At 53.6% G+C, this 13,578-nt stretch overlaps 2 protein-coding genes across 6 annotated transcripts in view; one reads left to right on the top strand and one right to left on the bottom strand.

Annotated features, from left to right (window-relative positions):
- Nucleotides 1–1,289: 1,289 nt before the first annotated feature.
- Cyp2w1 (cytochrome P450 family 2 subfamily W member 1) lies at nt 1,290–8,671 on the top strand. 2 transcript variants are annotated; one of them, XR_013107117.1, is made up of 10 exons: nt 1,290–1,487; nt 2,441–2,603; nt 2,835–2,984; nt 3,061–3,218; nt 4,509–4,682; nt 5,002–5,140; nt 5,222–5,406; nt 5,592–5,733; nt 5,839–7,740; nt 8,607–8,671. XR_013107117.1 is itself a non-coding variant. In XM_076923458.1 (9 exons), the coding sequence occupies exons 1-9, from the start codon at nt 1,305–1,307 to the stop codon at nt 6,024–6,026; spliced, it is 1,482 nt and encodes a 493-aa protein (XP_076779573.1). In that variant the 5' UTR covers nt 1,290–1,304; the 3' UTR covers nt 6,027–8,597. The 2 variants fall into 2 exon arrangements, 1 of the variants encoding a protein (XP_076779573.1); XM_076923458.1 differs by lacking the exon at nt 8,607–8,671 and having other exon boundaries at nt 5,839–8,597.
- Nucleotides 8,672–13,578, bottom strand: part of Chlsn (cholesin) — a 106,043-nt gene continuing 101,136 nt past the window's right edge. For all 4 annotated transcript variants that reach the window (XM_076923471.1, XM_076923470.1, XM_076923473.1 and 1 more), the window contains 2 exons: nt 10,431–10,512; nt 8,672–9,884 (listed from right to left, as the gene is read on the bottom strand). In XM_076923471.1, coding sequence (XP_076779586.1) covers nt 9,699–9,884; nt 10,431–10,512 — 268 coding nt within the window. In that variant the 3' untranslated portion in view covers nt 8,672–9,698. The remainder of the gene's footprint in view (nt 9,885–10,430; nt 10,513–13,578) is intronic.

Here is a 13,578-nt window from a genome sequence, read left to right on the forward strand (position 1 = left end):
CCAGTCTTGCCCTGGAACTGTGACATCAGAATCCTACTGGTCCCTCTGCTGCTGGTTTCCACAACCCTCACTCTTGGCCAAGTCTGGCACATAGCAAGTGCTCAAAAAGTACTTCCTGCAGCCCTTATGTAGATTTCCCTGGCTGGGTAGGATCCTCCCCTAGCTTGGATGCTCAGTAAGTGGCCTTGGTAGCAGCTGGTTGAAACGTGACCCAGACATCCACAGTGGTGACAGGGAGCTGTCCCAGCTCAGGCTCGAGCTGTTTTAGGGGAGAGAGGTGCTAAGATGAACTACAATCTAGTCTGGGCTTCTCCACATAGAAGGGGGAGCAAGACCTGGGTGTAGGAAGTGTGGCTGGCTTCTGCTTCTCAGCTCAGCATTTGTGCAGGGTGTGGATGACACCCTAGGGGATAGGCCCGATGGTGAGGGGCCCTGCTAGGGGGACAGGACTCCAGGTGCCTCATGTTGAGGCAGGCTTGTGGGAAGCAACCCAGCTACTTCTGGTGCCAAGAGCCACCCGCCCCGCACGGCCCTTCCTCACTGGGGCACCTCTTCCCCAGTGGGGCCTCCAGGGTTTAAGAGACAGGATTAGAGCCCAGACTGCTGGAGCTGTAAACCCAGCCACCTGCTGTGTCTGTTCACAGTGTGCTAGATGGCCCTTCAGTGTATGGGTGGTTATGCCCCTTACTCCAGGCTGGTGGGGTGAGCTCCCTCAACTTCAGCAGACACTGAAGGCTATAAGCTGGGCCCTTGTGGTTAGAGAGGGCATTCAGTGTTGTATGAAGGCCCTGAACCTGCTGGGCATTAGGGTCCAGCTTCTGGAAGCTACAATCTGAGGGCACAGGGGATCCACATCCTTTCTTTCAGGAAGAGGATCCAGTCTTAAATTCCCACATGTTTAACTTTGATGGGAGACCCCAGAGAACTGTAGGTTTCCAAAGTTGGGGACAGAATAGGCACAGCTCTGACCGTGACACTGGAACCTGGGAGCACATGGAGGGATGTAAGTGTCTTGGAAGCCACATGGCCCAGGCTTGGACAACCTGTGACCCAAAAGCCTTGGCCCTGTACTGCCTACAGAGGTCCCCAGCCCCCAACCCAGGCCCCTGCTACAGAGGCGACCCCACATTCCACACAGCCTGTAGCTTTAAGCCTCCTATTGGGCTGTCCTCTGCAAACTGCTCATTCCACATTCTCGGGGTGGTGGGGTGGGTGGGGTGCCGGCACGCCCTGGGAGGGTGGCTATAAGGTAGAGGGCTCACTGGGCCCCTGGAGAGCTGAGGACTTGCTATCCAGCTGTTCACATGGCTCTGCTGCTCCTGGGTGTCTGGGGGATCTTACTACTTCTGGGGCTGTGGGGACTGATCCGGGGCTATGCCCGGGACCCCTCTTTGGCCCCTCGGTGGCCCCCTGGGCCTCGCCCTCTGCCGTTCCTGGGGAACCTGCATTTGCTGGGTGTGACCCAACAAGACCGGGCACTGATGGAGGTAGGGTGAGAAACCCTATGTCATCTTACAACTCACATGGTGTCTGTGTCCCAGCTCTGACAAGGGAAGCCAGTAGGGAATATAGGACACCAGAGGCTTGTTCCCAGAGAGCAGATGTCGGAGCAAGAGTGACCTAGGCTGGGGATACAGCTCATTGTAGAGTGCTTGGTTAACATTCATGAGGGTCTCAGTCTATCCCAGGACTGCAAATAAAAGATGTTAGGTAGGTAGATAGGTAGGTAAGTAGGTAGACAGACAGACAGACAGACAGACAGACAGACAGACAGAGCTGGGCAGTGCCGCCAAGGCCAGGGTTCAGGAGTGGTGGGCAAGGGGCAAGGTGGGCTCTGGGACAAGGATGAAAAGACTGGCAGGTGTGTCTAGACGTGCCGGAAATGGGCAGGGCTGCAGATTGCACAGCAGTGCCCTTGTCTGGGTAGGGTATCACCTGGGTATGGCTTCTCCTCAGAACTCAGATGTGAAGGTAAGCTGGTGGCTCTGCCACTAGCCAGGGGTAACTGGCTCAGTGGGGTGGAGATCCTTGAATTTTGTCTGGGGGACTCTTTTTTGCAGAGAAGTCCACACAGCTGCAGGGCCAGCTTGAAGTGGCTCTGCCCCACCTTTCCTAGAGTGGATCAGGCTAGACTCCAACGTGGCTGCAGGCACTAGGTTCAGAGGCTCAGGCCCTACCTCAGGGTTGCTGAGTCTGAGGAGCAGATATCAGGCAGATCCAGCCATGGCTCTTGGTGAGACCCACAACCCCACTCCAGCTTTCTCGGTCTCAATTGTTTTCTCTTTGAAATGGGGAGATGGAAATTTGAACATTTGAACAGCGTTCCTTCCTGGGGAGACAGGAGGGGCACTGGGGTCCTCTCCAGCTCTTAAACTTCCAGCATACAGGACGGGTGGAGTGGGTGGAGTCTACCTGTCTGACTTCTGTCTGTCCCCAACAGCTCTCAGAACGCTATGGGCCAATGTTCACAATCCAGCTGGGATCTCAGAAGACCGTGGTGCTGTCAGGCTACGAGGTGGTGAGGGAGGCTTTGGTTGGGACTGGGCATGAGCTAGCCGACCGGCCCCCAATCCCCATCTTCCAGTTCATCCAGCGAGGTGGGGGTAGGTGGGCATTTGGGTTCCTTGCCAGATGGGGAGGGGACTTGGCCTCTTAGATTGGTATTAGGGAGAGACAGGATCAATCCATTACAGGGCAAGAGGAGTATGACCCAGGGTAACCTCTGAATGGGAGGGGCTTGGAGTTGAACCTGGGGCCCCTCCGTGTGGAACCCCTGTTCCCTGCATCATCAGATGGGGAGTGGCTGGCACTCATGGCCCATGTCTACCCAACAGGCATCTTCTTTTCTTCTGGAGCTCACTGGAGGGTGGCTCGTCAATTCACGGTGCGCACACTGCAGAGCCTAGGTGTGCGACAGCCACCCTTGGTGGACAAGGTGCTGCAGGAGCTGGCCTGTCTTAAAGGGCAGCTGGACAGCTATGGAGGTGAGTGGGGGGGATCAGGATGTCCCTGCCCAGCATCTATGCCCACCTGAGGCCTCTCTTCCTCCCTGACCTCCAGGCCAGCCCTTCCCCCTGGCCGTGCTGGGCTGGGCACCCTGCAACATCACCTTCATGCTCCTCTTCGGCCAGCGCTTTGACTACCAGGATCCTGTGTTTGTGTCCCTGCTGAGTCTCATTGACCAGGTCATGGTCCTGTTGGGGTCACCTGGCATACAGGTGAGAGGTTGCCACCCGACAGGAAATCGAACCCCAGCTGAATTAGAGTGTGGTGCCCAGTTCTAAACCCTGGGGTCAGGGCTGGTTGGCACCTAGCACCCTTCAAACAAAGAACATGTGACATCGGTTGAAGACGGACCTTGGTTAGCATGTTTTGCATATGAACCAGGCCCTGTGCTCTCTGGCAGATGGGGCATCTGGACCAAGGAGTCTCGCCTTTTCACACACCCTACAGTAGTAAGTGCAGCTGCTGAAGCGAGTGGGAGGGCCTTTACAGTTTGTGGGACCTGTGTCCCAGGGGTCCCCCACACCCAAGCGCCTTTATTTTTATTTATTTATTTTTGATAGAGGGTGTCTCTATGTAGTCCTGGCTGTCCAGAACTGTCTATGTAGACCAGGCTGGCTACAAACTCACAGATCTACTTGTCTTTGCCTTCTGAGTGCTGGAACTAAAAGTATGTGCTACCATGTCTGGCTAGGCACCTTCTTGACCTCCTCATCACAGAAGTCATGAAAACTAACCTCTCTGATGTCCAGTGCCCTAAAATTTAAAAATTCCTGGCTTTGGGCTAGACACTGAAGCCTAGACACTTAGCGCTTAGCCTTTACAGTTGGGTCCTGGCTCAGGATGAGGCCCCACATGGATGAGGAGCAGCCACTGTGGTGAGCCTGCCCTTAGGCTTGGCCTTCCCACTCATGTAGTTGGAGCAGGCAGTGGGCTCAATCCCAAGCACTCCGTGTGGGGGATGAAGGAGGCGGGATCCCCCTGGATAGTCTGGGCTGTAGAGATGGTCCTCACCACTTAGAACAATATGAGGCATTTTCCCCAGTTATTGCCGATGCACCCGGAATTCTGAATACTTATTGCCACCAGACCCACTCTATTGTAAGCCACACATTGCCCATCCCCAAGACCTGTGAGCCCGCATAGCTATGGCTCCTTCCCCATGGTAGCCATCCTCTTCTGATTTTCCCCTCCAGCGATAAGAGAAAGGAGCATGTCCCCAGGCAGCAAAGAGTACTTGGGTCTTGCACAGAGCCATTCAAATGTATCAGGCCAGCTGGCTCCTTCCTGAACACCTTGAGATTTCCTCCAGGTCCCTGGACTTCCAGGAGGGTGACAAACCTCCAGTACCGCTGGCCTGGTGCCCTCTTGTGGCCAGGGGCAGCATTGCCCTGACTCGTTTGTTCAGAGCCTGGAGCCAGACGCACCTGCCTGATGATGGCTTGGCTTGCTCACAGAACTGCCATCTCACCTCTATCCCGCCCCACCGTCCTGCCCATTTGCAGCTATTCAACACCTTCCCCCGGCTGGGGGCCTTGCTGCGGTTGCACAGACCGGTCTTGAGTAAGATCGAGGAGGTGCGCACCATCCTGAGAACCCTCCTGGAAGAGAGGAGATCACCCTTGCCAAGTGGCGGTCCTGTGCAGAGTTATGTGGACGCTCTGCTTCAGCAGGGCCAGGTGTGGACAGGGCCAAGGCTTCATCAGAGATGGGGGTGGTGGGGTTGGCGGCCCCAGTTCACAGGAGGGGAACTACGGAGGGCTCTTTTCCATCCGCTGGGGACCTCTGGGAGTCTCAGTCTCCTCTTCTATGATACTGGCCCCTGAGAGTACCTGGAGTGGGCACTAATGTTGGGTGAACCCTCGGTAAACGCCGGTTTTCTTTCCACCCAGCCTGACCTCTACCCATGCTCCTCTGGGTCCTGGGAGTAGGCTGGGTCTACAGATTGGAGTTGGATCCTCAGAGATTCAAGCCCAGTTCTGATCACCCTCCCTGCAGGAGGATGATCCCGAGGACATGTTTGGCGAGGCTAATATTCTGGCCTGTACCCTGGACATGGTCATGGCTGGAACAGAGACCACGGCGGCCACACTGCAGTGGGCAGTCTTCCTGATGGTCAAGCACCCACAGGTGCAGGGTGAGAGTCCCCCCATGGTAGAGAACCCTTAGGGATTAGGAATGGGGCTCCACCCATACAGTACCTCTCTCTCTGGCCTAGGTCGCGTGCAGGAGGAGCTGGACCGCGTGCTGGGCCCTGGGCAGCTACCTCAACCAGAGCACCAGCGAGTATTGCCCTACACCAATGCTGTGCTTCATGAGGTCCAGCGGTACATCACACTCCTGCCCCATGTGCCCCGCTGCACAGCTGCTGACGTCCACCTGGGTGGCTACCTGCTTCCCAAGGTGGGGCCCCACTTGCTTCCCTTTGACTTGGGGTGGATAGGGGACTTGCTGGGTCCTATATTCACCTGTGAGAGGCTAACACCATGTGGTACAGGTGGGAGGCAGGAACACCCCCAGACAGTGTTCTGCCCTCTTCCCCTACCTCTGAGCAGATCCACCTACCCTGGGATCCCTTTGCCTTACAGGGCACGCCTGTGATTCCTTTGCTGACCTCAGTGCTCCTGGACAAGACGCAGTGGGAGACCCCAAGTCAGTTCAACCCAAACCACTTTCTGGATGCTAAGGGGCGCTTTATGAAGCGGGGAGCCTTCCTGCCTTTCTCCACTGGTAACTTGCTGGCCTTCTGGGCGCGCCTATACCAGCTTCTGCTCAGCTTTCTCCCCTCCAGGAGCAGGCCTGACACCTTACGCGGTGCCTCTGTTTCTCTTGCAGGTCGCCGGGTCTGCGTTGGGAAGAGCCTGGCCAGGACAGAGCTCTTCCTGCTGTTTGCTGGCCTCCTCCATTGGTACCATCTACTGCCCCCAGCCGGCCTCAGCCCTGCAGACCTGGATTTAAGGCCTGCCCCAGCTTTCACCATGCGGCCACCTGCCCAGACCTTGCGTATGGTGCCGAGATCCTAGGGTGCTCACATTCCTGCAAAACTCCCTACCTCTCTCCCAGGGTGCACTGCAGGTGATAGGGTGGTTGTGGTATCCCTAGCAGGCAGTGCCTGCACTGTCCCTCTGGACCACCATAGCTTTTATGACTCAGTGTACAGTGGTGCCAAGGCTGCTTAACTGTCTGTGGAGGCTGAAGGCTGGCCTTTCATCTGGGCATCGTGGGGCAGAGGGCAGATCTGCCCAGCCCAGCAGCCCTACCCTGTCCTGATACGGTGCTCACACGAGCCCTAACTCACCTTCTAGGCTCCTACACTCTGGATACTACAGATACATCTCTGTTCTGGTCCCCAAGGCAGCCAAATTCTCAGAATGGAGCCTACACTCCAACCCCTTCATTGTTCTCCCTTCCCCCACCCCATCTTTGGCTATATTCAGGCTTCCCACCAGGTCATAGGGGTCCCCCATACCCATAAGCCTGGTCTATAGCCCTTCCACAGTCCAGTATACCCCATCTCCTACCTAAGCAGACTGCCCACAGTTTGGGATGCTCTACCTTTGACTGGCACCAAGGGGACCCCAGGGGCTGCCTGAGCTTGACCACAGGCGACATTTTTGTTCCTTTCTTCTGCTGTGACAACTGGCATTCCACCTTGGTCACCTGGAACAAGAATGGTTGGAGGAAGAGAACCCCTTCCGGCTGATGTCCTGGGAACCTTTCCCTGGTTCCTGATGCCAGTTCTCACAGACAGCAAAGAACCTGCCACATTTTCTGTTTTGACTTGGCTACCAGGAAACCCATAGCTATGTTCCTTGTTCCTTCCGCCCCCCTCCTTCTTGGTGGTGTTTGTATTCCTTGTTTCTCTGTGCACTCACTCAAGGCTTTCAAATGCCCAGGGTGATAACCTTGCTCACACGTGTCTCACGACAACGTGCCAACTCTAGCTGTTCCTTCCCCAGCAGCATTCTGTGGCCACTGATTACGGCCACAGTCAGCACAGGGCTTCCTGAGTGGGGAAGGGCAAGGTTAGATGCCACCATAAGTGGCAAGAGCCAGCTGGAGTGCATGTGAGACCCAGATTATAAGACACTTGGGTCTCTTCTGGCACCAAGAATCTGGTGGTTGGGTGGTGACAGGTCAGTATTGACTAAAGAGACATGAATAAGGCCTACTTGGGCTATGGTGGTACATTGCTTTGGTGCTAGCCCCAGTCAGTGCTTTAAAGTAACTAAACCTGAAGTGACAGAAGTGTCTAAGGGACATAGGACAAGGCTGGGGACAGGGCTTTGTAGATGTGGTCGGGTCTGGCTATAAATAGCCAGATTGCCTGAGATACTGTGATCCAGGAAGAGGTCCATGGTTTGCTGGCTGCCTGTCTCCCCACGTTAATGCAGCACTTGACTCCCATGCCCAAGTGCTGGGGACCTGAAACAAGCCTATCACATCTGCTTTGTGAAACAGGGTTTTTCTGTGTAGCACTGGCTGCCCTAGAACTTGCTCTATAGACCAGGCTGGCCTTGAACTCAGAGTACCTGCCTGCCTCTGCCTCCTGGGATTAACGGCGTGCACCACCATTGCCAACCTCATCACTTTTACAAGACCCAAGGCCAGCTCAGCTCTGCTCCACTCAAGGGAGCTTGCAGGGTTTGAAGACCGGAGGCTGCCCCGCGTGTCCTCTCTTCTGCCATGTGGCATCTCGGTCCAGGCAGGAAAGCAGTCAGAGGACACCATGTTAAGGTTCGGAGCCTGGGGACTGCCCTCTAGTGGCAGTTGGGTCTGAATGAAGAAACTGGCGGCTCTCACAGGCTCAGTACGCTGTGAACACCTGGGCCTCCAGGCAGCTGAGGGCAACCTGGCTTCAGCCCAGCTGGCCCTGAATGCCCATCTCCTCCCTGTGACGCAGTCCTGGTCACTTGGAGCTGTGAGTGGGTGGTGGACTGTGTCCTCTGTCCTTGGATCAGAGCAGCTGTCATCATCTGCCTGTTAACATTCCCGTAGGAAAGGGATGCGGGTGGGAGAAGTACCTGACCTACCAGAGGTCTCAGCCACCACTCCTCCTGCCTCTTCCACTGTGGGCTGTAACCCTACTTGGACACGAAATACTTGGAAAGTCAGATATATCTGCGTAATGATCAAAAATAGAAGCCTGGTGGTGGGAGACAAAGGCAGGTGTCTCTGTGAGTTTAAGGCCAGTCGGGTCTCTAGACTGAGTTCCAGGATAGCCAGGGCTACACACAGAAACCTTGTCTAGAAAAAAACCAAACCAAACCAACCAAGCAAGCAAGCAAGCAAGCAAGCAAACAAACAAAAAGCAATTGTGTAACAAATCCTACCTGCAGCCTTGGTTCTGAACACATGTGCATGGTCCTATATATAACACGAAACACCTTGGCTCGGGGCCAGATGTCATCAGTCTCTGGACTTTGTTTTTCAAGACAGGGTTCCTGGAACTTACTCTGTAGACCAGGCTGGCCTCGAATTCACAAAGACTGGCCTGCTTCTGCTCCTGAGTGCTGGGACTAAAGAGTCACATGGCTTTAAAATCAAAGGTTTCTGTTCTGTGTATAGAAAACACGATTTCAGTGTCTTCTGTCGCTCCCCAGGTTCTCTGCAACAGAGCTGGCTGCATTATCTACAGACTGTGCAGCGTTAGACAAGCAGTCATGAGTACGCAAGCTAGCCTTTATCTTTAATAAATGGGAAATTATTTGTATTCAGAATCATTTTAAAATAAATTTCTTGAGATACAGTATATATTTATCTGTAAAGCTCTTTTCTGTCCCTCTATGCCCAGGGTGTATACAGGTGGCTCTCATGCAAAGGGGCTGTGGATGAGGACTTCAAGCAGCTGTGGGCTGGAGACCAGCGAAGGCACAAGGCGGACACTCCATGGCTCCCATCTGCAGACCCCAGTGACCTCACTGCTCAATGAGCTGGACTTGCACCAAATCCTCTCTAGCCTGTCAGCGCCCTCCCTATGTGGCATCTATGGGCGACTCTTTATGGTCTGAAGGAAAAGTCACCCAATGGAAGTGGGGCAGTGTTCTGATGGTGACATGGGTCCAGATACAAACGCTAGTCCTTCTGTTTCCAACACGCTGGCTGAGAGGTACAATGAGAAGGAACTGAGCCCGGCGCTGACACTAGGGGCAGCAGGGGGCTGTTGAAACGTGGAGGAATCATGGCTGCCCATGAGCTGCTAGGGGCTGCCTAGCAGCTCATGGACAGCCACACGGGCCCAGAGTTCCCAATACAAGCCCTCAACAGGGTCTCCCTACAGACCAGTGAGGTGTATGCAGGCTGCACTCAATAGCCCCCAGATGGAATATGTAGGAGCCCTCCATCCCACCAACACACACACACACACAGATGGGGGGCGGGGGGGACACAAGGAATTCAAGCTGATGGGGAAATGGGGAAAGCCAGCTTAGGCCAGTCTCTTATCCTTGGTAGAAAAAGTAGCCTCTGTTCACAGCCGCTTTAGGGCCACTTGTGTGGAAGTGGCACCTCGGAGCTGTTTCAGGGAGACCATGTTCAACTCCCAAGGCACCAGAAACTGTTACAGCTTATAGGGAGGGGGATGAAGGGTTCTTCTCAGGACTCAAGCCAGGTGACCTGCTGGTCACCCGTTTCCTCCTGCAGCTCTGGGAGGAGGTAGCCAGTGTGTCCTCAGGGCCCAAGGCCACCTCTTCACACTAGGAGAGTAGTTGTAGAACCTGCCGGAGGCGCTGCATCTTCCCCAGTGACCTGTCTCTGGTCTCGGGGCTAGCCTCATCTAGCTTCTGCATCAGGGCCTCGGCCTTCTGGACCGTCAGCTCTCGGGCACTGCCCTTCAGCCCCTCGAGGTAGTCCAGCAGGGTAGAAAAGTGTTCATCAGGGACCTGGAGGGAAAAGAGGACAGTGTTGAGGGCCAAGGTGTGGGCAGGCAACGGGAGACTGGGGTTTCTCCCTGTGCTTGCCTATGTTGTCTTCATGATGGGGTTTCCCAGTACAGCTGTGTGCAAGGGACCCCAGTCCACCCTGTTGCTACTTTGTCAGGACAAGAGGTGGGAGACATGGTAGAAAAGAGGCCAGTGTGCTGGCTTGACTCTCCTGTACCTCAGACATTCCCTATATAAATTTAAAAACAAAGTTTTTGAGACATTGTCTCTAGCCTAGGCTGGCCTTGAATTTGCCTAACGGGCACAAGGTCTTAGCTTCCATTCCCAGCACTGCATAAACTGGGTGTGGTGGTACGTACCCGTGGGACAGAGAGAAGGGTGAGGCGTTTGGGGCCATGTAGGGACTTTGCTTAGCTGTCCATGTGCTGTGCATGGACCCGGTGCCGGCCTGCCACACAGGGACCCTGTGACCTGAGTGTCCCATGGCCCATGAAGGGCCCTGCTGTGGTCCCACCGTGGTCCCACCGTGGCCCATTATGCACAGACCTTGTCCTCTTCATACATGTGGAGCAAGAGCCACGTCTGCCTCGTCTTCTGGAATCTCCAGCTCTCCTGCTTCTGAGCCCACCTGGGAACAAGACAGATACCTCAGGATATGGAGCCCCAGGGGCGGGGGGTGGGGGGTGGGGGTGGGTGTCAGACTGCCTGAGAGCATGTGGTGGCTCAAGAGTGTGCCCTCAGTGAGTGCACCCACTGAGAGAGTCCTCAGCCCATCTGCAGTGCCTACATTTGTAACATTAGGGACACAGGGTCATCTTCCTCGGCGCTTCCATTTTACAACATTAAAGGCAGCCTTCTACACGCCTTGAATCTGTCCACTCTTTTTTTGTGACAGCCTTATTTAGCAAGCCCCGGCTGAGGCAGGCAAGGTCTCTTAATCAAACCCAGACCGTACCAATATGATTGGTCTCCTTAGTCAGTCTGGACTGGGGATTTCCCATCTCTGCCTTCAGAAGATGGGATTATAGGAAGGATCCCACACTCTCCTATGAATTCTGGGGATCTGCACTCTGAGCCCCCAGCTTCTGTGGTGTTGGGAGCCGACTTTAAGCAGAAAGCGGCTAGAAAGCGGCTATCAACTTTGCAGCCATCTGGAGCCATATACCCTGATAGAGACTTGTTTTTCAACAGCCTACAACAGCTGAAGCACACTCTGATAAATATCTTGTTTATCCCATATAGCTTGTTTGCTGTTTAGTGACCCCAGCTGCATGGTGTACGTGGTAAAATGTCTTCACCTGTGTTCTCCTGCTTGTGCTTATAAATACCTAGGATTTCCTTGTAGTGGTGTGTGTGTGGTGGTCAGTAGGAGGTGTGAATATAGTCTGTGGGAGACAGTAAAGGAGAGTTGACTACAGATCCTCTGGCTTGTCTCTATTCTTCGTGTCTTTTCCCCTTCTTCCCCCCATTCTCTCTCTTGCTAAACCCTGACCTGCAGAAAAGAGCGGGCCATTACAGTTTGGTGCTCAGCGAGAGGCAGCAAGAACGAGAGATCCAGTGAGGGACATTACTGCAAGAAGGGTTGACTGAAAAATCAGAAGGTGATCACGAATTTGCCGATTCGAGAAAGGTAAGTCATGATAAGGAAAATGGGACAAGAAATTAGTCAGCCTGAATTCAACTCTCTGTTTTGGTTTTGTTGTTTGCTGCTCATGTGTTTTAATTTTCTGCTTTTGTGCCAGGTGGAGGTAGCACACGCCTTTAATCCCAGCACTTGGGAGGCAGAGGCAGGCGGATTTCTGAGTTCGAGGCCAGACTGGTCTACAGAGCGAGTTCCAGGACAGCCAAGGCTATACAGAGAAACCCTGTCTCGAAAAAAAAAAAAAAAATCTGCTTTTGTTTTGTTGCTTGAATGCTGTCTTTCATGTTCAAAATAAAAAGAAGCGTAAGTTAGAATCCAAAATACAACCAAAGGTTGATGACAATTTGTCAGAGCCAGATTGTGCTGACCTAGAGGAAGAGGAAGTCAAATCTTATGACGCTGAAAGGCCCTCTCCCTATGTGCCTCCACCTCCAAGTGCTCCCCCAGTGGAGACAGTGGTTGTAGATCCCAGAAAGGAGTTAAAGGACAAAATTTCTACCCTTAAACAACTGACAGAGTTAGAAAAAGAGTATCAGGACTTAAGTAATCAGTTACAGAAATTAAGGACAGGGAAGACGTCTCAAGAGACTAACTGTGAAAATCCTCCGACTCCTTGTGTTCCTCAACCCAGAGTTCAAAGGCAGCCCCTGTCCTCTAGCTTTAGTTCAGTACAGATCAGCCAAAGGAGGGAAAAGGCTGAGGCTTTTCCTGTATCAGAGACCAGAGATGCTCAAGGGGTTGCTTAGAGACATCACACAGGGTTTAATTTTCAAATTATTAAAGAATTAAAAAAATGCAGTATCACAATACGGTGCCACTGCTCCCTTTACTCTTGCAATTTTAGAGTTTGTTGCAGAGGAGTGGCTGACTCCTGTGGGGCACTGAGCTGAGAGACAACCAGGTGTCTGGTCGAACGAGCTTCTGAACCCCAGAGACCCTTTAGGGATGGTAGGATGTTCAGCTCTGTTCCCGGCCCCCTGGCTCTCTCAGGTTCCGCCCTTCACAGCCCCTCCCACAGAGAGGTTGAGAGGTCTACGACCATCAGGTCATGTAGGAATGGTGCTCCAGGCTCTCCTCACATGCATATGAGGCATCCCCAAAAACCTCAGACTAAGCCAATGAGGTTACCTGCTGCTAAAACCTTCACCCACCCCAAACTGTATATATTGAGCTTAGTTGAGAAGTAAAGGGCACACAAGAACCATCCTGTTGTCTGAGAGCTTCCGTCGTGGACCCTTCCCTCTTCGACAGCTAGCTGGCTCCAGAGCTGTTAACACTGGGCAAGGGATCTACCACCATTCCCTGCTACCTGGCCGGCACTTCCCAGCTTAGCAAAGAGCTGTAACACTTCAGAACCCGCTGGTTCCCCAAGAGCATCTTTGGAGTGCTCCTTTTTCCGCTACCTAGCCGGCACTTCCCAGCCTAGCAAAGAGCTGTAACACTTCGGAACCACCGGCTCCCCCGGAACCTGCCTGGGATGCCAGGCTGCCTCCTTGTCAGCTAGTCGGCTCCTTATTGGCCTAGTCCAAGCCTGGACTGGTTCAGCGAGGAGAGACCGTGGAGAGACAGGGACAACACCTGGGAGACACCGGTCAACGACAGGGCGGCAGAGGCAGGGGCAGGCAATCTCCCCTCCCTGCTCGCACCTTGTCCCCAGCCGGGAAATCATCGTGGGACACCCTCCAGAACAAGGGTCCTACAGACTCCTAGTGATTGGAATACATTAGTGAGAGCAGTTCTTAGTGGTGGAGACTATCTTATTTGGAAATCAGAGTATCATGAGAATTGTAAAGAGACAGTAGGAGAAACATTCAGGCAGGCAATGGTTGGTCCTTTGATGCCTTAGTAGGAGAAGGACAATTTGTGTCTAGTGATAACCAGATGCAATATGATCCAGGTTTATATGCTCAAATTCAAAATGCAGCCATGAAGGCTTGGCATAAACTCCTGGCAAAGGGAGACCCTGGTGCATCTTTAACAGCAGTCAGGCAAGGGCCTGATGAACAATTTTCTGACTTTGTTCATAGATTAATGACAACAGCAGGGAGGATT

This window comes from Arvicanthis niloticus, chromosome 24 (genome assembly GCF_011762505.2).
Source record: "Arvicanthis niloticus isolate mArvNil1 chromosome 24, mArvNil1.pat.X, whole genome shotgun sequence".
Classification (NCBI taxonomy): domain Eukaryota; kingdom Metazoa; phylum Chordata; class Mammalia; order Rodentia; family Muridae; genus Arvicanthis; species Arvicanthis niloticus.